This window comes from Poecilia mexicana, unplaced genomic scaffold, assembly GCF_051168715.1.
Source record: "Poecilia mexicana isolate PSO_F unplaced genomic scaffold, ASM5116871v1 scaffold_11, whole genome shotgun sequence".
NCBI classification, from domain to species: Eukaryota; Metazoa; Chordata; class Actinopteri; order Cyprinodontiformes; family Poeciliidae; genus Poecilia; species Poecilia mexicana.
In genome coordinates this window covers 13,759,839-13,787,018 of record NW_028263380.1, presented here as the reverse complement: position 1 = coordinate 13,787,018, position 27,180 = coordinate 13,759,839, and the positions used below count along the sequence as shown (strand labels likewise).

The following is a 27,180-nucleotide window of genomic DNA, read 5'->3' as shown; positions in this document are numbered from 1 at the left end:
TAATTAGATACATTCACTGAGATGCATCTACATGAGTAACTTTTATAGAAAAAAAATACATTTAGGAGTGCTTTTACAACACCAGACTTGTTACTTTATTTGAATTGTGTTGATATGAAGTATCGCTACTGGAGTAAAATTTCTGGATTTTCTTCCCACTGAGAGCAACTTTACTCAATTAAGGACAAACATTTTAACCAAAAATGCTTGACCAGTGATTTACAAGCACCTAGAGTTTTTCTTAAAGTGAGACTTCTTGTTATTCAAATATTTTCATTGCAGAACCTGTTGTGCCAGTTGGAGGGTCAAGTAAAACATGCAGAAAAAAGTATCTATAATCACTGCACATATCTTACTGTGGTCTAAAAACCAACTGTAACATAAATTTTATACTGAAAAAATAGCACAAATATTTTATTTCCTTCCATTATCAGGTTTAGTTGTTTTTCATTCTAGTATTTAAAACACCAAAATTTGCAAATAAGTATATTTTCTGTCTCTCTGATGACATCATTATAAAATATTAAATCAGCTGTATCGATCATTTAGCACTCAGAAAGCCTTTTTTGAAAATACTTTATTACTCTTACTTGAATAAAAATAAGTTGTAGAGCTACTCTTTCTGGAGTACATTTTTTATGTACTCTTCTCACCTCTGGTTAACCCAGTTGTGGTGAGGCAAATATGGAAATCCTTTGTTAGGTTAAGGCACTTCATTTCCCACAATTCCCCTGCAGGTGGCCGCTGTCCTGGATGACAGCTATCCGGCGCCGAAACATCGATAGACAGTCAGACGAAAGAGCCATGGCGGCCACGGGTGGAGGGAAAATCAGAAGCAGGAGATATCACATCGCTTCTAAACCTTACGCCAAGAGTAAACAGGTAAATTAAATAAAAGTTCTCAAGTAAGATACCCATGTGAAGTACATCGCAGTAATCGCGTTGCCACCGTTCTTCGGGATGTGTTATTGTTTTCTTGGAGACATTTTATGGCCTGCTGTTAGCGCTCATGGCCTCCACGCGCTGCTAGCACGTTTAGGAAATGCTAACGAACTAGCTTGAGGTTAGCAGCAGCAGCAGGCGCTGACAGGTCAAACCACGGGACTGTGTCGCTTTGACAAGTTAAACATTGCATTTGTTAATTTTACTAATATACGTCACGCATGACATGTTGAGGGAAATTACCCCAAATCGGTGTTTAACTTTACAATTGTTTACGAAGTTTGGATAAAGCAAGGAAGTGGAATCTGAAGTATTAGCCTATACAGCTAACTTGAGTTAGCACCTATGAACGCCGCATTGTTATATTTGGTTCTTTTTAATGTAGCCTTAACATCTGACAAAACTGTGTCGCTGGTCATAATACTTACCTGTGACCAGGCGCAATGATTTTCAATACATATGCTTTGTACAAAGAGTGCGAAAATATTTCGGACATTAGCATCTGTTAGCCAAACCTCAGCCAGTTTAATTGCGCAGAGAAAGCTCTGGCTGATTGGGGACCCACATGTTTGTCTCCCGGATCAATTGGCGCCCAGACACCGCAGTCATTTCGTGGGTAATTCGTGATGTTGGCAATTGTAATTGCAGAATATACCTATTTAATGAAAGGCAGAAAATTTCCAAATGTTTTGCCGGGTTGTCGGTTCGAAAACCCTGCCCTGCCTTATGAATATTGGACAACCTACTTTTATTTATCAAGTTCTATGTGATGTCACAATAGTCCACTAAATATGTGCTATTGTAACTCGTTAAAGAATGTGCACATAAGTCAGTAGTCATCTTTTCATTAAGTGTTAATAATCTAAACATATTTCAGAGTTGTCAAAAATATTTGACATCGCTTGAAATTTGATTAAAACAATATTATCAGCATCTGTAATAGCATTTTAACAGATTAAATTCTGGATAATTTGAAAGATTGACATGAATGAAAAGACGTAACCAAAGTACTTAATTAAAAATAAAATGTGTATTCCAGTGAAAACCCAAAGAAACATTTATAAATGACATTTGATTTGTTACTGTACAAATTGTTGTCATCAAAAGATTCCATCTTGAAACAAAAGCACATCACCAGATTTCACATCAGATGAAATCTGGTATACAGACACTTTAAAACATAAACTAAATGATTTGAATGATTAAAAAATATTTTCATCTTTTGGTGACTCAAGCATTTTTTTTTTGTCCCATTAAAACTTCAACAATAAATTCTTGGTTCTGTCATTACTAGAAATGGGGAAAAAAACAATGACAAATTAAATTCTGAGTGTTTACAAAGTGATCAAATATCCTGTAATTGCACCTATCAGTGGTAAATAAAATTTTATGGGGAGATTATGCAGCCAGTAGTATAAATTAAATTTGAGACACAAACAGAAGCTGCGGCTCACAGATAGTAACATACCTGCTATTTGTTAAAACTGCACTCATTACCCTTCATTCATTAACATCCTGTTTACAATAGTCATGTCTGTCTCAAGTCATAAAACAGTGATTTTAATGATACTTAGCAATAAACAGATGTGGAAATCTTCCAGATCAAGAGAAAGATTCACTTATAGACATTAAATCTAAAACAATTGTGCTTGATAGAAATCTGAACCTTCTTCACTCTGTTACAACATCTAGATGAGAGTGTTGATGCTATCGTGTGTGTGTGTGTGTGTGTGTGTGTGTGTGTGTGCTCACCGGTCAGGTTTTTTTTTTTAAATTTTCTGATCAGAAACTGAAAGTCAACAGCTGGTATTTTTAGAAATTGAAATGTGTGAAAAGCTTAGTTTGCGTCGTCAGGAGTTTTCAGTTCTGTCTGTTGGATCATATTCATGTATTAACAAACTTCTCTCACTGTTCTGCTTTTTATTCATCAGTTTTTTTTTTCTTATTCTGTTACCAGATAGTGAAAAACCTTACCTGCTGTTATTTACTCTTCCTTTTGCTCACTATGTTTAACACTGGTTTTTGGTTTCCCTAATAAAGTTTGCATGTTTTAAATGTGTCTAAAATTAACATTGAGGTATTGAACTTGAAAATGTACTGAAGTGCATGAAATATTTGCATCAAGACAAAAGCTGAAATTATAAAATTGTCGTTGAGACAGACAATTTTAGGCCTGTCACGATAACACATTTTGCTGGACGATAAATTGTCCCAGAACTTATTGCGACAAACAATAACATAAACAATGTCCACATTGTTTTTTGGGGCATTTTCAGGTAATAAAAAGTAACAATGGCATAAAAGTGCAAGAATACATTCTCAAAGATTGATAAACTTTAAATTCTAATGAACGTTTAAACACTGGAACTGGAAGACATCTGGAATATCCAAAATAAATAAAGACAACAACAAATAAAATGAGTTATGAAGTCTCTGTAAACCAAATTACCTTTCAAAAAAGGGACAGTTGAGACTAAAACACCAGATTGAAGACTCTTATTCAGTTTTTGGTAAAAAGAGAAAAATGATAAATCAAGTAAATGAAAATTATTGACTTTCTTTTCATTTGTCATGCGATTAATTTTTTTTTTTATTGTGACAGGCCTATTGAGACATCCTAAATCGTTGTTCCAGTTTCCAAATGGCGTCATCTTTGGTTGAAACATTACATTTTTGTTTGAACATGTTGTTATGTGGCTGCATAAAAGATAAGCCACAAAACATTTATAAAAAAGAGAGATGCACCAATATCGAAATCCAATATTAACATTGTTGCTATGGCTATATTTACCAACAGTACACATATATTTCCCTGCCCACTGTGAAAAACATCCCATAATGATGTTTTCCACATATTTCAAACTAGTTGCACTTGACCAGTTAAAGATGTGTGATTTTCATAATGTGGGAAGTTCAGAACCCACAGGTGTACGTCATAGATAAGCATGGAGGAAGAGGCTCATGTGGTTCTTATCAAGTGCTAAAACCTTCTATGTGTGTAATAACTGCATAACGAGATGCGCTGGGCATCTATGACGGCTCATTAAATGCTTCCCTTCAAGAAAAGTGAAGGATCCTGCACACGACTAGCAGCTGGTTATGACTTGTTTACTACAGGTTTATATAGAGGTTTTACTAAGTTTCCATTTCAGAGCTATTAAAGTTTTCCGTCGTGTCGCTCGTGTAGTTTAAAATCTTTTAAATGTGATGCTGGAAAACTACCAGAGTTTTCTCTGAATGTTTGAAGCTTAGCGTAACGCTGCACTGCCCCTCCCTCACATGCTGCTGATTCCACCTACGTTTTTCACGGTAATGCATCTGCAATAATCAATGTGATGCACACTTTTAGTAGCAGTTTTTAGTTGCTTATCTGTCTTAAATAAGTGATCACCATGTTATATGTCTCTTAGCTCTTTAATGCAGTTTTGCATATTAGGCATGGATGTTTTTTTTCCATCTATGGCATTCTCACACCGGCTCATCTCTAATAGGAGCTACAGAAAGAAGCCAAAGTATTTCTGCAGTTTGGGCTTCAGCCTGAATGACTAGACAAAGCTGCTGAATATTTTAGAAAGCTTAGCTCTCAGATACATAATTAGTATTCTTCTGATGGGATACACTTCATTTCTGGTTGTATTTGTCCTGTAGTGTTGCCTTCACTTCTCCAAATGTGTCTCATTCAGTGGAAAAAAATGTTGTCTTGTGTATTTTGCTTACCAGCCCAGTGCCTGAATGTCTTAATGTTGGAAATGCTACTTTTAGATTTGCACCAGATTGAAGTGTTGACTAATGATCAGTTAATCCAGAAGTGTGTCTCAGTGTTGTGCAGATCAGTCTCAATACTTCAGGGTTTTTTGGGAACAGGGGAACTGACACAGAGCCTGACCCAGTTTTCGTCTTACTGAGATTTTTTTTGGTTTGTTTTGCACAATGATTGTTAAATGGGGCCTCTTTGCAAATGGGGGACTTTAGATTAATAAGAAATGCAGTTTTTTGCAAATCAAAAATTATAAAGAAGAACATTATTTAGAATGATTAATCTGGGCATTTATTGCAGACCTAAGATCTGACTTATAGGCATCAGTAATTTTGCCTATTCGAAATGTTAGAAGCTGAAAGTCAAATTTAAAAGATTGGAGTTTGCATTGTGAATTCATAAAAGCATACAATATTAAGTGATTATTTTATTAAAGGCATGAGTAATATACCAGAGGTAATACTTTTAAGTTTTTCCTCTGCACCTTAAAAAAAACCCATCTGATTAATCCATTAAACGTTAGAACTTTTAATCTTGCCAGTTTTTTTTTTTTTTTCCTTTTCAACAATTAAATGAGTTTTTAAGAGTATTTTCCTGTCATGTTTCTTCTTGTAGCAGTCGGGCCTCATCAGTCGAGTGACGGACACGGTGAAGAGCATCGTTCCTTCCTGGCTGCAGAAATACTTCAAGAATGGAGACACTCCTGCAGGACAGACAGGACAAGGGACGGAGCAGAACTGTCAACCATCACCTCCTCCTCCTACTCCTCCTAATGGTAATGAAGAGGGACCTCCTCCCATTGATGGGCGCGACTCCCCAGAGCCAAGCACCAGTAATACAGGCAAGGGGCTGTTCTAGTCTCCTACATTACATTAATTTTGTCTGGAAAGGTTATTATTTATTTTAAAGCTCATTTATGGTTTCTGCTTCCTTTGCAGAACCCTCGACCAGCCGAGCATCCCTGAACTTTCAGGAGTATGTGCTTTCTCGGCCTCCGCTGAGTCGTTCTCACCTCCACTTTACCTCGCTGGATGCTTCCTCCCCTACAATGGGGGCCTCCAGCAGCCTCTTCTCTCCACCCTCCACTTCTTCAGCCCCAGGCCCCTTCTCCACAGGCTTCTCTTTGGTCAAAGAAATCAAGGACAGCCTCTCGCAACACGAAGACGATAACATCTCCACCACGAGTGGGTTCTCCTCCCGTGCATCCGACAAGGGTAGGACTCGGAATATTTAGGGACTTTTTAGAAACATCTCTGTGAATCTCAAGATAATCCTCAGGCTATGTTTCGTTTTTCAGATGTCCCAACTTCAAAAACCGCATCACTTCCTCAGCTTTGGTCCCCAGAAATGGACAGGACACACTCTGGACCTCAGCAGTCTCAGTCCAGTCTCAAAAAGCCTTCTTTCAACCTGTCTGTGTTTGGAAACTCCTCCAATGTAAGCGATCTACATCCTGGCTTTGGATCGAGGAAGTTGACCTAAAAGCATTTTATATATTACATAAAATATCAATGTAAATATAAGGAGAATCTGATCATTGTTTCAACCACATATGTACAGAAAAATCATTGATATATACAGTTTTACTACCTCTGGAGGCCAGGTAAACCCTGGACAGATCACTAGTCCAACACTAGATGACACAAACCACCAACCACACACACGCAAACCTGAGGATATTTAGAAATTTCAACACCAGTTCATTAGAATTCAAAGTTTATTGATCTTATCACCTTTGTAATACCTGAAAATGGTCTCAAAACAACAATATTATCATTTATTGCCTTAACTTCTGGGACAATTCATCATCCAGGCCTATTCATGTCTTCTTCAGAGGTTTTCATGTCGTTTCCTTCAGTGTTTCTTGGTGCAGCGCCACCACAGGCCAGGAGGTAAACAGGTTTTTCGGAGGGTTTGGATGGTTTGACAGTGCAGAGTGAAAGTGAACCGCACCGACTGAAAATGTAACAAATGAAGTTTAACATTCAGAAATGTTCTCCATTAAGTCTGACTTCCAGCATTTTTGTGAAGAGGAATGGGTAAAGGCTAGTAAAGACATAACCATAAAGGATTGTTGCTGTAGATGTAATGTATGGTTATGAGTGATTATGATAGACCACGCCCAATTTGCAGGGTTTCCCCAGAAAACCATCTAGTCCCGGTGGTTATGCAATTGGCAGTCATTCATCCAGCGGCTCGTCGTGTTTTTGAGTTAAAAAATGTTTAAAGTTGACAGGAAATTTGAAAATATCACTTGATAATTATGTGTTATTGGAAGATTAATATCTGAACACCACCTATAAAGTCTTCAAAAATGCAAACATTTAAAAAAAAAAAAAAAGAGCAATGCTAAGCCTGGTGGGGGCACAAGTAAAGCCTGGTGGCCCTCCAGGCTTATAATGCACTGCTGGTAATGAATTTGTGACATTTTGACAAAATGCGATGAAGTTTATGGGATAATAATAGCTTTTGAATGTTTATATGGCAAAGTTGCTCTTTAGTGATGATTTGTAATCCTGTTACATCGATATAGTTTCATAATCAACCATATCGAAAACCGATTTTTTTAATACAGTGTTGGATTTGTTTGCAGTTAAATTTGGTTGTTTTGTTACCAAAACGACTCCAGATTAAAAAATTAAAAATGTAAAGGTTTCCGCCACAACTCTTATGTTTTATTCAATCTCTCCTTTTAGTCGACGTTAAACAGCACACTGCTGAACTCTAGCCAGCTCGGAGATTCACCTTTCTACCCTGGGAAAACCACGTACGGAGGAGCAGCTGCAGTCAGGAGCTCCCGCGGTCGTCCTGGCACTCCTTATCAGGTGATCTTTTAAAGCTGGTGCCAGTGTTTACTTTTAAAAACGGATGAGTGGCGTCTCATCAGAGCTCAATCATATTCATTATACGTATGGCGTCCTAGCTGTTCAGGATTAACTTGTGATTGAACTTGGATTAGAGATTTAAAGCGGCCCATTTGATTCGTAGGCGCCAGTGAGAAGACAGATCAAGGCCAAGCCCGCCGGCGCTCAGCCCTGCGGCGTGACCAGCGCCACCGCCAGGCGCATCCTGCAGTCTTTGGAGCGCATGTCGAGCCCACTGGCTGTGAGTACACACAGATGCTTCGAGGCCAAATTTAGATTTACAAATATCTATTTTCGTAGCGGTTGTACTTGATGACAGACTTTAATCATCTGAAGTAATAAAAATGTGTTTATTTTTCCCCCATCAACAGGATGCAAAGAGAATCCCAGCACCCACAGCAGGCTCGCCCACTCGTTCTCCAGTAAGTCTCCAGCTCATTATATCATGAATCGTCTGTTCAGAGTCACTTTTTGATGTATTTTAACTCTCATTACAGTCGATGGACGTCTTAAACCAAGACGGTCCCCGTCACCAGGCGAAGAAGAAACGGGTTAGTTAAATTTATGTATTTTAATTTGTGATCCACTAATATGAAAGTTATGTTGCAATAAATAAATGACAGAGTAACTACAAAGGAATTAATGGAGACATGAAGTTAGCCGATTGTTTTCTGACTGGGGAAAAACTGCGTGTCCACGAGCGGTTTAATCCAATCGGTAACATTTAGCCTTTTAGCTAACGCTTATAAACAGGCGATTATTGTCTGCCGCTGCCTGTTGGAGCCCCAAACAGCCATGAACACGCCTCCATCCAGCTGTTCTTCACCAAGTGTAGTCTACTGTGTGTGTAGACGTTTGTGAGCTGGTCTAATGCATCGGTGCCTGGTTCGGTTTGCTTTCCGTCCAGCATTCCCAGCTGTCACAGCTGTTATTGTATTTGAAGGATGAAACAATGTTTTACTGAAGCTCTCAAGGCTCATCCCAACCATAGGTTGGTAGTCTTCCCCTCTTTTGTAAATTATGGCAGCAATGACACTTTTTCCTGAATTAATCGAGGTTATATTAAGTAAACTTGACACTCGCTCCTTAATTAGCTTGAAGGTAAACTCATTTGCTCAGGAATAGCTTCCTTAAATTACATCCTGATCGTCATAAATCTGAGTGAAACTTCTCGCTCATGAATTAGATAATGTATGCCGAGGTAAATTAACCTTGCCAGATGGGATTATGCTAAAGCAGAGTTGAATAGCTTCATTGCGGTGCTATAAATTGTTTTTATTAAACGTTTAGGTCTGTGCCATATTGAATACAGATCAGAGAAGGCGCTTCTGGCTCACGGTTTGGTTATTTATCTCCTCTGTGTTCTGCTGCCTTTTCCCCAGATGGACTCAAACCTCCCTCCAGTGCAGAAACTCGTGGTTCCAGCTCCAGCTTCTGTTTCAGGAAATCGATCCGTGTCTTTCAGGCCGACTTTGACGCCTGGAGGACTCACCCGAGCCCTGGACAGGACGCCAAGGGAAAAGACGGTACATTATGGCTCAGAGCGATGTTGTTGAACTTCAACAGAACGTAAATTCTGTCACAATAGAACAACAGGCAGGGAAAATAGGAAATTTGATCTCCGTGTTTTTGTGATCTGGATAAGTATTGAAAAAAGACATGGAGAAATATGTATATTCCCAGATTTTATCCCCTATCCCATTTTCTGAACGTGTCCTTCCTTCTTTGCTTCCTTCTTAAATTGTGTAGATTCTACCCTCCTTGTTTTGTCATTCACTCCTTCCTTTATTGAGTAAATCCTATCCTCGTTTTTGTCTTCCTTTTTCCGTTTGTCCTTTTTTCACTCATCTTTCCTTTGTGTATTTTGCCCTTTCATTTGCCCTTTTTCCCTCATCTCCTATTTTACTTCCTTATTTCATACCTTACTTATCTTATAGCTTTCTTTTAGCGTTTTGACTGAAAGCTATAAGAAATAATAAATATGAACAGTTCATGTAACAACTAAAGGAAATCAAGGAGCAGTAAGAAGTATAAACTATCTGCCCCCTTTTCACATAAAAAATGTATTTAACTCAGAACACTATTACTGACATATTTCAAATACATAACAAAACATCGGCTTATTCAATACTGTAATGATTCGTCATAATAATTTTAAAATTTCTTTTAAATACAGAAAGAGATTTAGATTGTTTTATCTCTCTGTCAAGATTGCTCCATAAACTCTAACCTTTTTTTTAAATGTATCTGTCCATCGTCTTCCTTCCTACCTTTTCTCTCTTTTTATTCTCACCTCGTTTCAATTTATCCTCCTTTCTTGCATCTCCCGTATTTACTTTTGTCTTCCCTTTCTTGTGTCCTTCTTTGTTCCTCTTCTTTCCTTCCTGTGTTGTTTTCGTGTAACGATTGTTTTGAAACCCTGGACATGACATGCAGTCTTTTGAAACAGACTTTGCTCATCTTTTCTTCCCTTTAGCCCACAAGACAATCACCACAGCTACCTGAAGCAACCCCAGGTCCATCTCAAAGGTAAACGCAGAATGATAAAAAAAAAACAAAAACACATTTAGGTCAATAAATATCAAGCTGCAATTATGTAGTTTTTCCTCATACAAAATGTATTACAGTTGCTTATTCAAATCACAGCATTTCTAATAACAGACATCTATGTCACTGTATGTTTAACATAAATTATGTTTTATCTGCCGTCAAGCACAAGGAGTTTCAGTGACCCGGTCTACCCTCTGTCCAGCACCCCTGCAGCCAGCAGCCTGAGCTCTGGAGGGGGCAAAATCAGGAGAGAAAGGACCACAGCACGACCTTCCTCCAAACACACTGAAGAAGATGAGGTTAATTAGTAATTTAAAAAATGGTGTTTTATTATCCGGGGCTGTGAATTCAGGTTCTGTTTACACATTTATGAATGTTTGCTTTCTGTCTGCAGGTGGCTGAAGCACCGGTCCTTCCAAGCATTTCACTACCAATCAACAAATCATCTTTGCCTACGTTCAGCTTCTCTCCATCTTTACCACCTGCCACCTCTGTCAGCTCCGCCCCCAGCTTCACATCCACTACCCCTGCGAAGGAGACGCTCACAAACAAGGTTGGTTTTTGCGTCCGCCGCCTCCTTCTGCTGTGCTGATCCTTGGAAGTGTTGCAGAAAACAGTCATGTTGTGTTTTCTGCCCGCAGGATCCACCAAAGGCCTCCACACCGCCCTGTGCACCTTTCACATTTTCCTCTCCTATTGTCAAGGCAACTGCAGCCAGCCCACCTTCTTACTCCCCTGCTGTGAGTTATTTCATCTCTTTAGATGCCGTTTCATACGTTTCTACTCTTGCCTGTGTAGGGGTGATGTAAGCACGTATACATTTTCTCTTTCTTTGTAGGTTGGTTTCACCTTCAGTGCACCTGTAGTAAAGCTGGCGCCGTCCATGTCAAACGGAAAGCTGACGGCGCCCACAGCAACAGCTGGTAAGGAGCTTTTCCTCGTCTTTCTGAGGCATTTTTATAAGTTGGAGTGTCATTAAAAATCATAAAACGAGGTGAGCCATCTGGCGTGTTTTCCTGTTTCACAGTGAAACCTATAGCAAGCAAGAGCACAGAGGAATTTGAAGGACCTTTCAAACCGGCCAAGACCTTGAAGCAGGGCAGCGTACTGGATCTTCTCAAGTCACCTGGTGGGAATTTGTTCACTTATTTATAAAACTCGATGATAATTCGATCTTATTGAGTAATCAGATTTTCTGATTTTGAAGATGAAGTTTTGGGAAAATCCGGATTTTCTTTCTCTAATGCGCTTCTTGGGTTTCCATAGTTCAGAGTGATGTTAGCTCAGCCAAGCATCTTGTCTGACAACGAATTCAATGTCGAATTCAGGTCACCTCACAGAAGGAATGATTGAAATAAAAGCTTTCTGAAGAGGTTTTTTCCCCATCATTTTGAAACATCTGATTTTGTAGAAGAAACAAGTGAGGGGAAACATCAATTAATTGCGTATTTATTTTAAATAGATACATGCTTTAATGAGAAACTCACCTGGTGGTTAATTTTTAAAGTTTTATTATTATTCCTTCCAGGTTTTGCTTCTCCTGTTGTTCAAAACTCTCCTGGCACCAACACCGCCTCCCAGCAGCCACCTGCCCAACCCACAACCACTCCTTCGCCTGGCACAAGCTTCTCCTCTTCGCTACCTTCGCCATCAGGGTTTGGTGGACTGTCCGGTACCTCGGCGGGCTGGAGCTGTGACGTGTGTCTGGTTGAGAACAAGCAATCGGAAGTAAAGTGCGTTTGCTGTCGGGCCCCAAAGCCGAACTCCTCACCAAAATCGGCGGAGAGCAAAAAAACTCCTGCCCAGAGCAGCAGCACAAGCACCGCCTCTGCCTCCACGACGACAGGATTCAGCCCGATCTTCTCCAAGCCTGCAGGAACCTGGGAGTGCGACACGTGTCTGGTCTCGAACAAACCCGACGCAGTGAAGTGTGTTGCCTGCGAAACAGCCAAACCCGGGACTGGACTCAAACCGTCGCTCACTTTCCCCCCCAACTTCTCAGCTGCTAAGACTGCATCCACACCCTCAGACCCAGTTTCCACAGGGATCAGTGGGTTTGGAGACAAGTTCAAAAAACCAGAGGGTGCGTGGGATTGTGAAACATGTTTGGTACAAAACAAGGCTGAGGACACAAAGTGTGTGGCCTGCATGGCTTCTAAACCAGGTACTAGTCACAGCATGACTGTCGTGCTTCTCGTGCATTTATCTTTCTCTTGGCATTGGGCTGTTTTGATAAGCAGTGTTTCTATTTAAACCAACCAACAGGAGCTTCGGCAGCTGTATCTTCAGCAGCCAGCAGTGCCCCAACGTTTGCTCTGTTAGAGCAGTTCAAGAAACCAGAAGGATCATGGGAATGTGACACCTGCATGGTTCAGAACAAAGCTGCTGATGTTAAATGTGTTGCTTGTCAGACAACCAAACCAGGAGCTACAGTGGAACCCAAAGGTAAAGGCAAGATGTTTTATCGTTGAATGTTTAATATCTAAAAAGTCACACGAAGCTAATGCTGCACACAATGTACACTCAGCCCCTCTCATTCATTTGGTTCATACACGTAGAAACAAAAACATGTAGAAATTGGTTATTTACCAAATAGAGACGTCTACAGAGGTTTTGTTCTGACAGGATATGCAGTCGGTGAAATGTGTTTTCTTACTTGAGAACCGTGTTCACAAACACCATCTTAGTGCAGCGTTGGCAACGATGACAAGAACATTATTTTGTTGACGCCCCTTTTTTCGTGACGATGACAAAAAAAAAAAAAACATGGGGACAAAATATGACAAGATGTCTGAGAGTTGTTATTGACGAGACAATAGGTGAAAATGTTAGTGAGCGGTTTGCCAGAAATCCAAAATGTAAGATATTTCTGCCCACTGTGTTTGTAATCTGTGAGTGAAAAGCTGAAGCTTATCAGTGATGCGGTTCATCTATGAAATTCCACATAATTTCTGACACACACAGGCACTAACTAAATGTTTTATGGTGTCCAGAAGACAATCAGATCTGACCAGACTGAAATCTCGTTATCTAAGATTGATTTTGTGCAAAAATAAATTAATGAAGATGTTTTGTTCAACCCGTAGACCCACCCTAACCTCTTCAAAGAAGAGGTTAGGGTGGCCTAAAAGGTCATCTTGAAACGTAACTCAGGGTTTTCCCCCCCAAAAAAACCTGCTAAGCCCAGTGGTAGGGGCGCTGGGACAGTCATCCAGCGACCTGTCTTGTTTTTAATTTAAAAAAATGTTTAAAGTTGACAGGAAATTTGAAAAACATAAATCAAACCCAAACAGCAACTATAAAGTCTTAGAAAAGGCAAATGTAAAAATAAATAAACAACACTTAGTCTGGTGGGGTCACAAGTAAAGCCTGGTGGCCCGCCAGGCTTGTAATACACAGAGGTAGCTGAAGCATGGGAAATGCCAGGGGGACTCGCTACAGACAGTTGCTCACTGCAGTTGTTGTTGTCACGGTTGCCTAGAGACAGACAACGCACATGGTGCCGCTCTTGTTGGCTGCGTCTTTTTTAATTGTCCAGCCGGAATCTCGCCACATCCTGGAAGCGAAAACCGTAGCAAAAATACAGACGTGAGTAGGAAGACGCACGTCCCTGACTGCACAGCATCAGTGAGGATGAATACAAGGAAAGTTTGAAAATGAGTGAAATCAGGCAGGAAAGCAACACTGCAGACACACAGAGCTCAGAAGCCCAGAACATCAGAATCACTGATGTTCCAAAATCATCTCCTGGTTCTGATATGGTGAAACGTTATGTTATGATTCGTTATTGTGGTTTGTCTTGCATGTTGAGTTTAGATGATCACTGATGCATCAGTATTAGTCAGTCTCATTTTTAATAGGCTGTTACATGTTTGGTGTTTATTTTTGAAAAAGAAAAGAAAAGATGATTAATTCAAGTGAATTGATTAAAAATGATTTATAATTTACATATAATATTTTGTTGACTAAATGGATTGCATATTCAGTTATATAAAATTTCATTATACTTAGTCGACCAAAACTAGACTAAAACAATTCTGAAAACTAAATTATGGCTAAAACTAAATGACTTTTTAGTCAAAAGGCTAAAAATGAATTAAATTTTGCTGTCAGTTTATTCCACTTCCACAAAAAATATTTTCAAAAAGTAGATTTTATTCCAATCATCCCCGAGTTGTACGACGGATTATTAGTAATTATTAGGATTATTATTGGGCATCTAGAAAGCTTTAGTTACAAGAATATTAGCAGAATACAGCACAATTTTATCAGATGGCCCTAAAATTGCGAGAAAATCATCTTAATGAGCTAAAATCTCTGATTCTTTCTTCCAAATAAACTGCTGTTTGTACAAATGCTTCAAAGTCCTGCTACTGATAATAATTTGAGTATTTCCTTATAGCAGAATATAACATCACAAGATTATCAACATTCCTCATTTAAATTTTTTGATTTGTTGTACTTCATTCTCCTGATATTACAACTTTATTCTGGTGATATTAAAGCTTTACTTTTGCATTATTTCGACTTTATTGTTGTATTGCTACGACTATATTCTTGTTATGCTATGAATACAGTATAATTGAAAAAAATAAACTAAATAAATAAAAATAAATTTGTTGTCAAGCCCTAATAGTAACTGTTCACTTTGAGGTTTTTTTAATTTTTCAAGACGCCTTGTGGACGTAGAATATCCTAAACCTGACATTATTCTCCGTTTCTCCTCAGCCTTTGGGTCTTTTGGCTCCTCCGCTACTGGAGCTTCTGGGACCTCCACTTTTGGCTCTTCTACCTCTAATCCTGGGGGTTTTAAGTTCGGCACGTCGGACAGCACAGCCGGATCCGGAGGTTTCAAGTTTGGAACTACAGACTCGTCTTCGTCGTCGTCAGGTGGTTTCAAATTTGGCGCCTCCTTCGGAGGCTCCTCCTCGGAGTCATCCTCTAAAGACACTACTGCCTCTTCAGGGTTTAAATTCGGTGGCCCCTCTGAGGGCTTCAGATTCGGAGCCGCTTCCAACGATGACAAGTCGGACCAGCCGGCGGTGGGCGCTGGGTTGAAGTTTGGAGGCAGCAGCGAAGTAGCTTTTGGAAGTGGGTCATCCAGCACAGAAAGTAACTCTTCTTCTAAAAGCGGATTCACGTTTGGACTGACTAAACCGGCGGATAAAACGCCAGAAACCGCCACCACGTCTTCATCCTCTATTACCTTGACTCCTCTCACTTCTTCACAAGGAAATAGTGACAAAGCAGGATCCTCAAATGACACCACATCCACCACCACAGCCACCGCTAAGGGGTCTGTTTTTGGGAGGCTAGGCGATCCAAATGTGGCATCCGGCACGCCGCAGGTGAGCTCTGCATTCGGATCTTTACAGGCAGGTAAGGAGCCGGCGGCTCCAACGTTTGCCTTCGGAAAGCCAGAGGAGAAGAAGGAGGCGGCTCTGTCGACCTTTCTCTTTGGCGCTGTGAAAAAGGAACCGGAAGCTGCTGCAGCTGCTGCTGCAGCTGCTCCCTCGGGAGGCGGCTTCTCCTTCAGCAAGCCGAGTGCGCCAACAGATCAGCCGCCGCCGCCGGCTTTCACGTTTGGCAAACAGGCAGAAAAAAGTGAGACGTCGACTTCAGAAGCCTCAAAGCCGTCTTTCAGCTTTGGACAAACTGCTGCAGGTATTAATATTTAGCTTTTTTTCATATCGAATTGTCAGAATGGTTTGGTTTGTATTGTCTGTTACTGGAAAAAAAAAAAGTAATTCTGTGATTATAAGTCGTTATATTCGTGATTTTCTGACTGAGACTCGCTTGGAACCATTTTAGGACAGTTAAAAGGTATAATGGTGAATTTTAACAGTTTGGAAACCTCCATACTGAGATTAACTTACATTTTTATCTTCCTTTACATTTTTTTTTATCACAATGCTCCCATTTAACTCTAAGAGCTTAATTCGTCTGTCATTCAAACCTATTTTATATCGAAAACAAAAAACTAATCAGTAATTATTGATATCGGCCGATCCATCGTGATGCGTTTTTTAGCCATATTGTCCCGTTTATGACACAGAGCACCTAGATTTCTGACGAAGAAATTGGAAGTGACACTAACTCAAGAGTTTACATTGTTGCTGACCGTATCAGTGTCTCCCTGCACAGATTCCACTGCTGCTCCAAAACCAGCCTTCTCTTTCCTGGCTAATAACCCACCCAGCGCCACCACCTCATCATCCGCCACCCCGACTGCCGCCATGTTTGGCGCCGCCAGCAGCGGCTCCGCACCGGCCGCAACTTCGTCTTCATCCTCCTCGGCCCCCAGCACGTTTGTGTTCGGCCAGGCTCCCTCCACCACCGGCGACGCTCCCCCTTCTAAGAACTTCATGTTCGGACAGAATCACGACAACCAGTCAGCGGCGCCGTCGAGCGCTCCGCTGAACGCGGCTCCGGCGTCGGCTCAGCCCTTCATCTTTGGCGCTTCTACCAACAGTGCTGCTGCCGCTGCTGCTTCTGCTCCCGCTGCTCCTTCTTTTACCTTCGGAGCCGCAGCAGCAGCAGCACCCCCTGCTGCTTCCTCATCAGGTCTGCGTTTGTTATAAAAGCTTGTAAAACTGCTGTTGAATATTAGTGTTGGCGGTGGTAAAATATTCACCTTTTCTTTAATTTTTTTGTTATTATTTCCAGCTCCTTCTGCAGCCCCGCCGCCGTTTGTGTTCACTTCAGCTCCTTCAGGAGGTTTCGGCGCCAACCAGAACCCTCCTTTCGGATCAAGTTTTGGATCCCCCTTCCCAGCCACACCTGCCCAAACCTTTGGAACCAAACCCAACGCTGCCCCCGCGTTTGGACAGCAGAACAACTCCACACCCGTGTTTGGTTCCAGCACCAACTCCGCACCAAGTGAGTCGTCCTCTGGGTTTTCGTTCACATCGACCTGCAGACCGACTCTCTTCCTCTGGGTGGGGATCGCACGATTAAAATCACATCTTTGATTCTGTGTTTTTTTTTTTAATCAGGTGGAGGCTTTCAGTTCGGAGGAGCCAGTGCTTTTGGACCCTCAAATAACTCTTCAGGCGTGTTTACGTTTGGAGCTGGATCTGGAGCGCCTTCTACCCCCTCCGCCAATCCCCCCATCGCACCCCAGTCAGGAGCAGCTGGTGGCAGTTTCAACTTTACACAAACGCCAGCATTTAACATAGGGTAGGCTGCTGTTCATCATTCTACACAGGACATATTTCAAAATGCTTCAATTTAGATGCTCTGCTTTCAAGGTTCAGAGTGCTTGAATTCTGCAGAAAGTGCTTCGTTATTCAGATTGTACATTCTGGTAATAAAATGCAATCTGACGTTTTATTATTTCAGTTCAAATCAAGTATTTAAATATGAAAAAAAACAAAAAAAATTTTCCTCAATGTGTGAAGTGAAATCAAACCAAACTTCTTGTTTTTTATTGGGTAGAATTAATACAATTATTTATATTTTCTAAATGCTAGAAAAGTTAGATTAGTCACTTTTTCAGAGCAGTCAGAACATAAATTTTATGTTAAAACATAACATTTAGTTTTATTTGCAATAATAAATTAACACTGCCTTTTTTTTAGTTCATTTGTATTGGTTTTTTTTTATCTCCAAAGTTTTGGTGCAGGAAAAGTTGGAAAACTTACCTTGAAAATGCTTTAACTTTAACTTTAATGTGGAGAATCTGCAAGCAGCTGCAGCAGTGACTCAGTTTGCATGTTTTCTGCTCCATTTTCTGCTGTTTTCACACACCACCACTGCACACTTTCACTTAAATTTATTTGGGTTTTATGTGAACGTAAGCTGCGACGCGTACTGTCGTCTTTCTCACGGAGATGTCCTTTCCTCTCGCAGGTCAGCCAAGACGTTCACCGCTTCCCCAGCCGGACAGTCAGCTATCGCTGGGCGCAAGATCAAAACTGCGGTGCGCCGCAGAAAGTAGCCCTTTACGACCTTCACAAGACTGTGGACTTGACTGAGACAGGACGGTGTCCCCGGTGAAGAAGGTCGAAGGTTCTCAAGGTTCTCATCTGGACAGACGTTGGCGTTGCTTAGCACAGCTTCGTGTTTCTGGAGGATTTCGGTCGCTCGACTGGCTGCTGAAAGGTTTTCAAATCCAGTCGAGAATTAAGTGTGTGCAGATTTTCCAGATTTCACATAGTAACAACTCCTGACTGAACTATTACCCTGACTTAGACTACAATCAAGCAAAGACCCCCAACCCCATGTTTGAAATTTAAAAAAAAGAAAAAGCAGGGCAGTAATATCTATATTTTACACATCGGCAAATGTCTGCTAGACTTTAGGCATGACTTTTTTTGTAATAAAATTACAGAGGCAAAAACTGAAAATTGATATAAAAAAAAAGAAAAAAAAAAGGTATGAGTGTACGCATAATAATTAGAATGGGTGATCAGTTTATGAGCTGTGAAATGGAGAGGTGTAGTGAGAGCCGTGTGGTAAATCTCCAGCAAACTGTTTCGATTTCTCCTGTACAGGAATCACTGGGAAGTAGCTGTGGAGTCGGTGCGGTGTGCTGTATGTACAGGAACGAGCGTGTTTGTATGCAGAGTGCTTGTGTTTGGGGGTTTTTTCTGTTGTTTTTTTTTTTTCTCTTTTCTCTCTCCTTCTCTAATGTACAGACTTGAGGTGTGTTTGGTTTCTGTGTACATGCTGAGGATGTGTGTCCAAGTGCGTATGAAAACCGAACGACAGAGCTATCGCCTGGGGTCGCCAGCTGGCGAACGAGCAAAATGAATGTTTAAGAAAAACGAACCCAGGGGAGGAAGGAAGGAAAGGAGGGCCGGGTTTGGGAGCTGGGAAGATGCATCATGCACTGTGGAGGACGGACCGGAGGCGCGCGCGCCCTCATTCAGCTTCTTTAGGACTTTGTAAATGCGTAGTTTGAAAATTCTTGTTACATGTTTGATTTGCTCTGGTTCGCTCCACGACTCTGCTTTCTGTGCCCTCTCGTCTCTCGAGATCCCGCCCTTCCTCCTCCTGATTCCTGAAACTTTCCCTTTACACCTCTCTGTCTGCCTCACCCTCTCTCTCTTTCTCTCTCTCTTAATTGGCCTTTGAATATTATAAAAGCCTGTAAATAGTGATATTTTTTTTAATCTGTGAAGTTGAATTTTGTGTTACAGACTCTGCATTCAGCATTTTTGTCTTTAGAATTTATTATGTAAAATTCCTATATTCAAAGTTGCCCGAATCCATTTAAAAGGAGCTTAAATGCAAATTGGAGAACCTTTTTGAGTAAAAGGTATATTGGCTTTTCTGATCCACTTTTGTTTGGACCAAAACCAGTATTGTACAAAGTATTAAGTATATATTTTTCTATTGCGTGTTTAAATGGAGGAGGGTGACTTTGGATGATAGGGACGTCAGTTTATTTTAAAGCCATGATTATTACTGGATGAGTGATAAAATTAAAACCATGGATAATTACATCAATAAAAATACAAAATAAATGTGGCGTTGTGTGGAGTTTTTTCTGCAGTACTAGCCTTTTAAGATTTGTTAGCTTCTCTTCAAAATGGAAAGAGAAATGCTGATTGAGCTCAAAATCATGACGCATTTTAGATTTTTATTTAAAAAAAAAACATTGGAAAACATCTCATTTTACAACTACGCACTGTGATGCTAACCTGTCAGAAAGCACCTCCATTGTCGCGGGGTTACTCAAACACTAACTGATGCCCACGAGGTTAATCATTTTTGAATATTTCCAATCAAATACAACTTAACAGCTGCCATAGCCATATATAGACACGGTTGACGTTATCAGTCACTCTTAACTGTTAATTTGTTTTCATATTATGCAGCTTTTCAAAACCACCAACTGCACATTTTATGGGAAATCTTAATTTTGTTTTTAAGCAGACACCAAACAGCAAATGTACTGGTCCATTTGGATCAATCATTAGAACGGATACAAATTTAGTCGCAATGCATAATTGAACAAATTTTCAAATGCTGTTGAGTTTTTATCTGACAAATTTCTTCTGGTTTTGCTAAAAAAAAAATATGAAAACAGGAAAAACAAGACCTCATACAGTCAAACATGGTGCTGGAAGAATCGTGATCTGTAACCCATCAGGAACTGGATGACCTGTCGTAATTAAACCACGTGCAGAAAATGTCGAAGGCGACAGTCTGACCGTCTCTTCATCTGCAGAAAGAAACTATTGTTACTTGTGAAATTCTATGAAGCAGTTATTGTGCTTGTTGAGGCACAGGTGAATGCCGCACTTCGAGCATTTGTAGACACTCTGGCCCTTGCATTTATTGAACTTGCAGCGCTGCCGCTCGCTGCCCGTCATTGGCCAGTGGCCCACGGCGTCCGACCGGACCTCCATGGTTGGAAGCGCCCGAGTTGGACCTCGAAATTTCTTTTTTTGCAATTCTCTTTCCCCGTCAGGCGACGGCGGCTCCCTCTTTACGCTGGAGTTTTCATTGAACTGCATGCAGAGCGCTTGCGCCACCGACGTTCTGAAAGCAAGCAAGTCCTTCCGCTCCTTTTTTGGAACGTCCAGAGAATCACAGTCCCGCTGATACAACAGCCAGCTGTTCACAACCACCATGTCGACAAAGTGAAAAAAGAACCTGTGGTAGTACTTCTTTGACCTGACCTGGATGCGACACGACGCAATTTGCGCGTTGAGCGCGTGGACGCCTCCTAAGAACTTGTGGTACAGACTAATGATGCTCGGGCATGTCACAAAGACGTTGTGTTTCAACTTTTTGTCCCATCGTTTCACTCTGGAGACAGAATGGGCACCGGGGAAATTGCTGGCAATGATCACCCCGTTGCTGTCAAACCATTTGACTGCCCTCAGTTCTGCACCGTCGAAGACGACCTTTTTCTCTTCGAACGTCCCTCTTCCCTTTTTCTTCATGTCGGAGTTGGTGCTGAAGCAGCACCCTTGCAGTTGGTTCAGCTGCACCGTCCCAAGCGCTGGAATCCCCTTCTTCGCAAGAGCAGCGAGCAAATCCAAGGAGGAGAACCAGTGGTCAAAATAGAGCAGGTGATCGTCGGCACGCTGGACGGCTTGTGCGAGCTTCAGCACGATGTTTCCAGTCGGTCCAATGTCGGGTTCTCCGCGTTCAGGAGCGGTTCTGCCGGTAAATATGTCAAACGAATGCACCAGGCCTTTTGTGTCACAAAGCACGAAGATTTTATATCCCCATCGATGAGGCTTCTTGGGCATGTATTGCTTTAGAGAGGATCTCCCTTTGAAAGGGACAATTTGTTCACCAATGAACAGCATTTGGTCTTGAGGGATAGCCTGAAATTTTTGCAGAAGGGAATCAACAATTGGCCTGATTTTGAAGAGCTTGTCCCTGCTGTTCGCCGCCATGTTGTTGTTGTCGTTGAAATGAAGGAATTTTGTAATTTCTTCAAATCGGTCTCGGGAGACCACATCCGCCACCTGCCGTATTCGACAATCGTTGGACCAGTACATTCGTAGCCTTGGCAAGTGTATAACACTGATATACATGACAGTGCCAATAAACTGCTCCAGCTCGCTGGGGTCCAACTTAAGGGCACTGTTGGGACTTTCTTGTGCACAATATAGATTACTTTGTTTCGAAATCGTTTCCAAAAGCTCAGCGTCGAAAAAGTCTCGGAAGTACTGAACGGGCTCTCTGATTTCATCCGCATCTGGAAGGGTGCCCTGCCAGACGGGATAGTGCTTTGCAGAGCTCTGTTGCTGAACCGAGTCCCACACGACCTCCTGCCATTTCGTCGAAGCGGCGGCTGACACCCTTCTTGTGGTAGCAGCGCTGCTGCACGCCGTGGCGTCGTCAGTCCAGTCAGGGTCTTCGTCGGCGCTGCTGTCGTCACTTGGTTCTGTTGCTCCGCTGTCCTCGTCGCTGTCGCTGACGCTGTCGCTGAGGCAGCTGTCGTCGCTTTCGATCGGCGGGACGCCGTAGAAAGGTGATGCGTCCATTGCAGCTTTCTGAGAATAGAGGGCAAATGTAATTATAAATCAGCATCTTTATCCTGTTTTGCAGCTAAAAACATCTAATTGGATACACCGCAACACGTTCTTTGAAATTAAATCAAATCAAATGTTTAATCTTTGAGTTAGTTTACCCAGAATTATTTCTATTTATAAGATGCAAGAATAATGAGAGGATTTTTTTTTTTTTTTTGTTAAATCAAGAAGTTTGTGTACACTAGGATTACTATGACTATATACAAATACAGTTGAAACCAGAAGTTTGCATGCATTAATTAAAAAGACACATAGACCTTGTTTTTTACTGTCTGAAGTTAAATCGGACTGGTTCATCTTTCTGTGTCCTAAAGATGAATGTTTCTGAATGAACTCGGGAAAAATTCTTAATTTTTGGAGACATGTCCTGTGGTCTGATGAAACTAAATTGAAGTTTTAATTCAAAATTTGAACCTTTCTACATTTGAAAGGATAAAGACAAACTTGAAAGCCTGAGAAAACCATCCCGACTGTGCAGCAGGAGCGTTTTGTGGTGGGAATCATGTACTATAAAAATATAAATAAATAATTGTGTTTATTCTAACTGATCTAAACAAGAAGTAGTTTGATCCAACATCAAAGGATGGGGAAAAAAATATATTTTTTAGACAGTGTGTGATGATAAACAATCATAATTATTTAATGGGAGCATAAAAAGTAGAACATGGCCCTGTTAAAATATTACCTTTTTCAACTATGATGCATAATTTCAAAACTTATCTGACCTTAATTGGGATATTTATCCAGTACAGTTCGACTGAAATCAAATATAGTCTCCTCTATCAAATTGATCACGTTTAATTTTCTCAAAAGAAACTATTCTTTTGTTGATTTCGAAGCAAATTTAAATCCACCAAAGGTTTAATCAGATCATAACTGATTCTTTTATGAGGTTTTGACGATCACTGTTTCATTTTTATAAATCAGGGGCGGGGAAATAGAGTTTTTACAAGCAGTGTGTAAACATCGGGGTTTCTATTGTATTCCATCAAAATACTATTCATTTGCAGCCATTACGGCCTAATGTAGCGAAAGCGCGACAAACCAAAATGGGCAAATAACTTTTAAAATTTACGTCACACATACCTTATTCCGACATGCCAGCAGTAAAAGCAACCGAAAAGTTGGTAGGTGTTTCTAGAACAGCACAATTTACCGCGAATTAGGATAATTTGCTGAATTTTGTAGCTAAAATCCGTGTGGTCTCCCGAGTAAACACTTCCGCTATCATCAACCGGATGTACTTCACTCATCGACCAATAGGATTAGACAAAAATTGTCTTGTTGTACGTCAACGTTGCCGCCATATTGTGAGTGCCAATTAATTTAAAATGTAGTTAAAAATATGTTTCTTTGCAATATTATCAGAGACTGCTTTTTGAGGATATATGAAGGTCTTTCAATATAATTGCACGTCTCGCAAAGCAGAGAGATTGCTTGTTTGTTTGATGTGTAGGCAACATACATGGACAGTCAGTCATATGAAAAAAAAATATTCCAGTTTTTCTAGGACCTGTGGAATTTTTACATGTAGAGTTCAAGTCTTATTCATATTATATTACGAATGTTATTAATTTTAATTGCGTTCTACCTTGTTTAAGTCGTTAAAGTAAAAGTTAACCATCTTTGTTTAGCTTGTAAACAAAATGTAGGGCACAAGCCTAAACTTTAGCTAGTATGCCCTTTTTAGTTGAAACATAAGTGACACTTTTGCTAGATCAAGTTTCTTTTGGCAAATCTGTGACTACAGACTATAACTTCATTTTCATTTTCTGCTAAATATTGGCCGCATTTATTTCGCTAGGCAGGTTTAACTAATGCAATAAATTTTGCTTTAGTAGTTCTTTACAGAATTCAAGTTGTTATTGTTTAATTTGTTCTGAAAATGGCCCATAATCTTGGATACCACTACTTGTTTTTATCTTTGTTGACATTTAACCGTGTATCCCTGGAGAATGGTTGAGGCTTCCATGCTCTACTTATTGCAAATAGGCTCTTTGTTGCCCCAACACTTTTGTTTCCAACTGAACTGAGATTCAACAATTCAACTTTTGCAGACAACCAAAACAATGTGGTAAGTAAGAGTGTTTAGTGTTACTTTTCTCAGATCAAATATGAAAAATTTAAATCAAATTCACCATTTTCTGTTGGCAGTATTTCAGGTAAATCTAAGTTATTTTTGATGCATTTTTTGCTTTTTTTATGTCACAGGAAAAATAATCCAAAGATGGATTGCCTGCAGGAATCAGAAGGTAAACTGACTCTCCCTGCCCTGGCTGACGGTATAAGTCTGTCATACAACAAACCACGACCTGAGAAGGACCACTATGTGAAGCTGAATGAAATCTTCTTCACCCTGCATAGCAATAATATTGCTCGGGTAAGGCCCAACTGCTGAGCCAAACCGCTAAATCTTGGGATGTCTTGTTGGATAGCATAAATTGAAATGCCTTCGTTTAATTAACTGGGACACTGTAGCCTGTCTTTCATCTGGTCATAATTTTTGTTGGAGGTTTCTTGATTTCAGGTGTATTTCCGTTTTATCATTGAAGGTTCCTTTGTCTATTCGTAACACCATGGGGCATTTCACATCCCGCCACATGGAGATCAGCCATTGGCAGGCCCATATTTATGAGTTAATCCGGCGAATAGAAAGAGAAATCATCTGTGTGGAGCAGGTACCTGCATCAGCAACCAAACTCTCAGAGAACAAAGGTGGACTATTTTGTAAAACTGACTGTGCCCTCAGGCGAAAGACACGGCAGAGCACTGTCTCAAAGAGAGACAGCTGTACAGTCAGCTTATGAGTGACTGCGTGGCTCTCAGCAGCAGCCTGTGCTCGGAGGGTATGAGACAGGACCCGGTCTTCCTCAAGCTGAAGAAAGAGGAGCAGATGACCAACGAGAGCAGAGAGGCGCTGCAGAAGCAGATCTTCATTCTACTTGACAAGCTAAGGTCAGACATAAAGAGAAAAGCCCGAGTTAATCAGACTGGCGCGCCTCAGTAGGAAGACTAACCTTAACTTCTGTTTTCCTGCTGCAGCGCTCTGAAGGCGGTCCGTTCTCGGCTGATGCATGATTTTCAAGACAAGGTCGAAGCCATCAAACTCACTACCAAATGTATCACCTTTGAGGTGGACACCCCATGCTCTCACATACCTGCTCCCTCAATCAAACCAAACCATGTGAGCTACGAGACGTGGCTGTCCCACTGCCAAAACCTGAAGCTGACAGCTGAAAACCTGCTGAAGGACTCGTCTGCCTGCAGGGCAAACCTGATGTTCCTCCTGGCCAACGTAAGAGCAAATCACATCTGCAGCTACTGACAGGAGTTTACGTGCATTTATCATACCCAGAAATGCCTTACTCTCTTTTTTTGGGGGGCTTATAAATTGCGCTTTTTTTTTTTTTAAGGGAGGAAGGACGGTAAAGTTTATATATTCAATCATTTTCATCTATGCATTTATGCACAAAGGCACAAAATAGATGTATCATAGTTGTGCCCAGGATTTAGAAAAAAGCCTTTTCTCAACATTCTTGGTCCTGCTGCTTGTTTCTGATCAGTATCATGTTGGGTCAAAGTTTCCAGTTCTTAATTGTTGATTTAGAGACGCACCAAAACTGTCCCACATGCATGATGCTCCATCACCATGTTTTATAGATGACTGTTCCCAACATACCTCTTGTCACTGAGCTCAGATAGCCATTTCTCCACACAATATGTGACATTAATGAGAATCATATTCACTTTATTGCCAGTATCAGTTAGAAATTGCTTTGATAAGTGTCGCATTTTATTATCCTGGGATATTCTTCATTAAAATAGCCAAAATGATCACTGTACTAGGGTCAGGGACACATGTTAATGCCTGTCATCTTTCCGACGATCGCAGCTGAAAGATGCCCACGAGCGCCAACGCAACAGCACTGCAGAAGCTCTCAGGAGGAAGATCCAGGAGCTGACCAAGCTCCAGGATGCACTGAACTTAGAGAGACAGAAGGTCGGCATGCTGCAACTTTTCACACAATCTCACAGCGTCTCAAACTCGGTCATTTAACTCCTTGTTGTTGTCTGTAACCGCCAGATCCTGCAAGAGATTTCTGATCTGAACAAGGACATACAGAGACTGCTCCAACATATTCAGAACTGTGAGTCCAGGCTGCACCAGATCACCCACCTTCTGGAGATTCTCAACCAGAGACCCCGATTTGAGCTCTGCCTGGACAATGTAGGTGCTGCTGCCTGAGGGTTGTAGTTGTGTTATTTGATTTTTTTTTTTTTTTCTTGTTTTTGTTACAGCTGAAACAAATCATAACTGGGTTATTTTCTCGTCCTTCTTTTAGCCCCATAACGCTCTCGTTCTGGAGAGACAGGACCTGGCGAAGATGCTTGGTGGTCTTCAGTCGGTGCTGCAGCTCACCCAGTAAGTTCTCTTCCCCCCGCCCCCATCTGTAATCCGTCTGCCGCCCGTCTTTATGCCGACTGACCCCCCTGTTGCCGTCCTTCGCAGGCAGAACCTGGCCGTGGCGCAGAAACATCTGATCTTTGTGGAGGACAAACTGTTGAAAAATGCTCAAACGCTTGACATAGCGCGGAAGTGCCAGGCCCTGCACCAGAGCTTCCGGCTGGCCGTCGACACATCTGTGGTTCTGGGTAACAAACCCAGGCTTTGTAGAATCACGCAGTGCTCCAGCCCTCACCCCGAAATGCAGTAGCAGGCGCAGCTGCTGCTGCCATCTATAGTCCTATTCACATGGCACTGCCAATAAAATGCCTAGCACTATTATATTATATTAACTTGTTTTCTTTGAGTGTCCATTTTTAAGTCTGCACTGCTTGGATTATGTGGAAAGGAAAACTGTGGGCATGAGCTTCTTGCCTCTCAAATTAGTGAAAATTGCTCACATGTATTTTATTTACTCATCAGTCATGTGCAAATATAAGTGAATAATATTTTTATGTATTATTTTATGGTTTAGCTTGCTTCTGTTACTTGGAAAAAATGCAAGATAAATATGCATTAAATAAATAATTTGGAGTCTACAGTTAATTTGTGACAGATGGA

The 27,180-nt window shown here is 41.0% G+C and overlaps 2 protein-coding genes across 3 annotated transcripts; both read left to right on the top strand.

The window, feature by feature from the left end:
• Positions 1–729: 729 nt before the first annotated feature.
• Positions 730–19,583, top strand: nup153 (nucleoporin 153). 2 transcript variants are annotated; one of them, XM_014988496.2, is made up of 22 exons: positions 730–882; positions 5,315–5,540; positions 5,638–5,913; positions 5,997–6,136; positions 7,396–7,524; positions 7,688–7,804; positions 7,935–7,985; positions 8,061–8,114; positions 8,946–9,089; positions 10,040–10,092; positions 10,316–10,412; positions 10,508–10,666; positions 10,755–10,853; positions 10,952–11,036; positions 11,141–11,242; positions 11,642–12,277; positions 12,379–12,558; positions 14,842–15,777; positions 16,258–16,677; positions 16,780–16,992; positions 17,109–17,292; positions 17,965–19,583. In XM_014988496.2, the coding sequence occupies exons 1-22, from the start codon at positions 754–756 to the stop codon at positions 18,050–18,052; spliced, it is 4,518 nt and encodes a 1,505-aa protein (XP_014843982.2). In that variant the 5' UTR covers positions 730–753; the 3' UTR covers positions 18,053–19,583. The 2 variants fall into 2 exon arrangements, with proteins under 2 accessions (XP_014843982.2, XP_014843980.2); XM_014988494.2 differs by having other exon boundaries at positions 10,277–10,412.
• A 4,688-nt stretch (positions 19,584–24,271) lies between these two features.
• On the top strand, positions 24,272–27,160 carry LOC106918613 (tektin-B1-like). Its single transcript, XM_014988505.2, has 8 exons — positions 24,272–24,495; positions 24,668–24,793; positions 24,865–25,070; positions 25,158–25,410; positions 26,008–26,115; positions 26,200–26,343; positions 26,459–26,538; positions 26,626–27,160. Exons 1-8 carry the CDS (start codon positions 24,298–24,300, stop codon positions 26,828–26,830), a joined length of 1,320 nt encoding a protein of 439 aa, XP_014843991.2. The 5' UTR covers positions 24,272–24,297; the 3' UTR covers positions 26,831–27,160.
• The last annotated feature ends 20 nt before the right edge of the window (positions 27,161–27,180 follow it).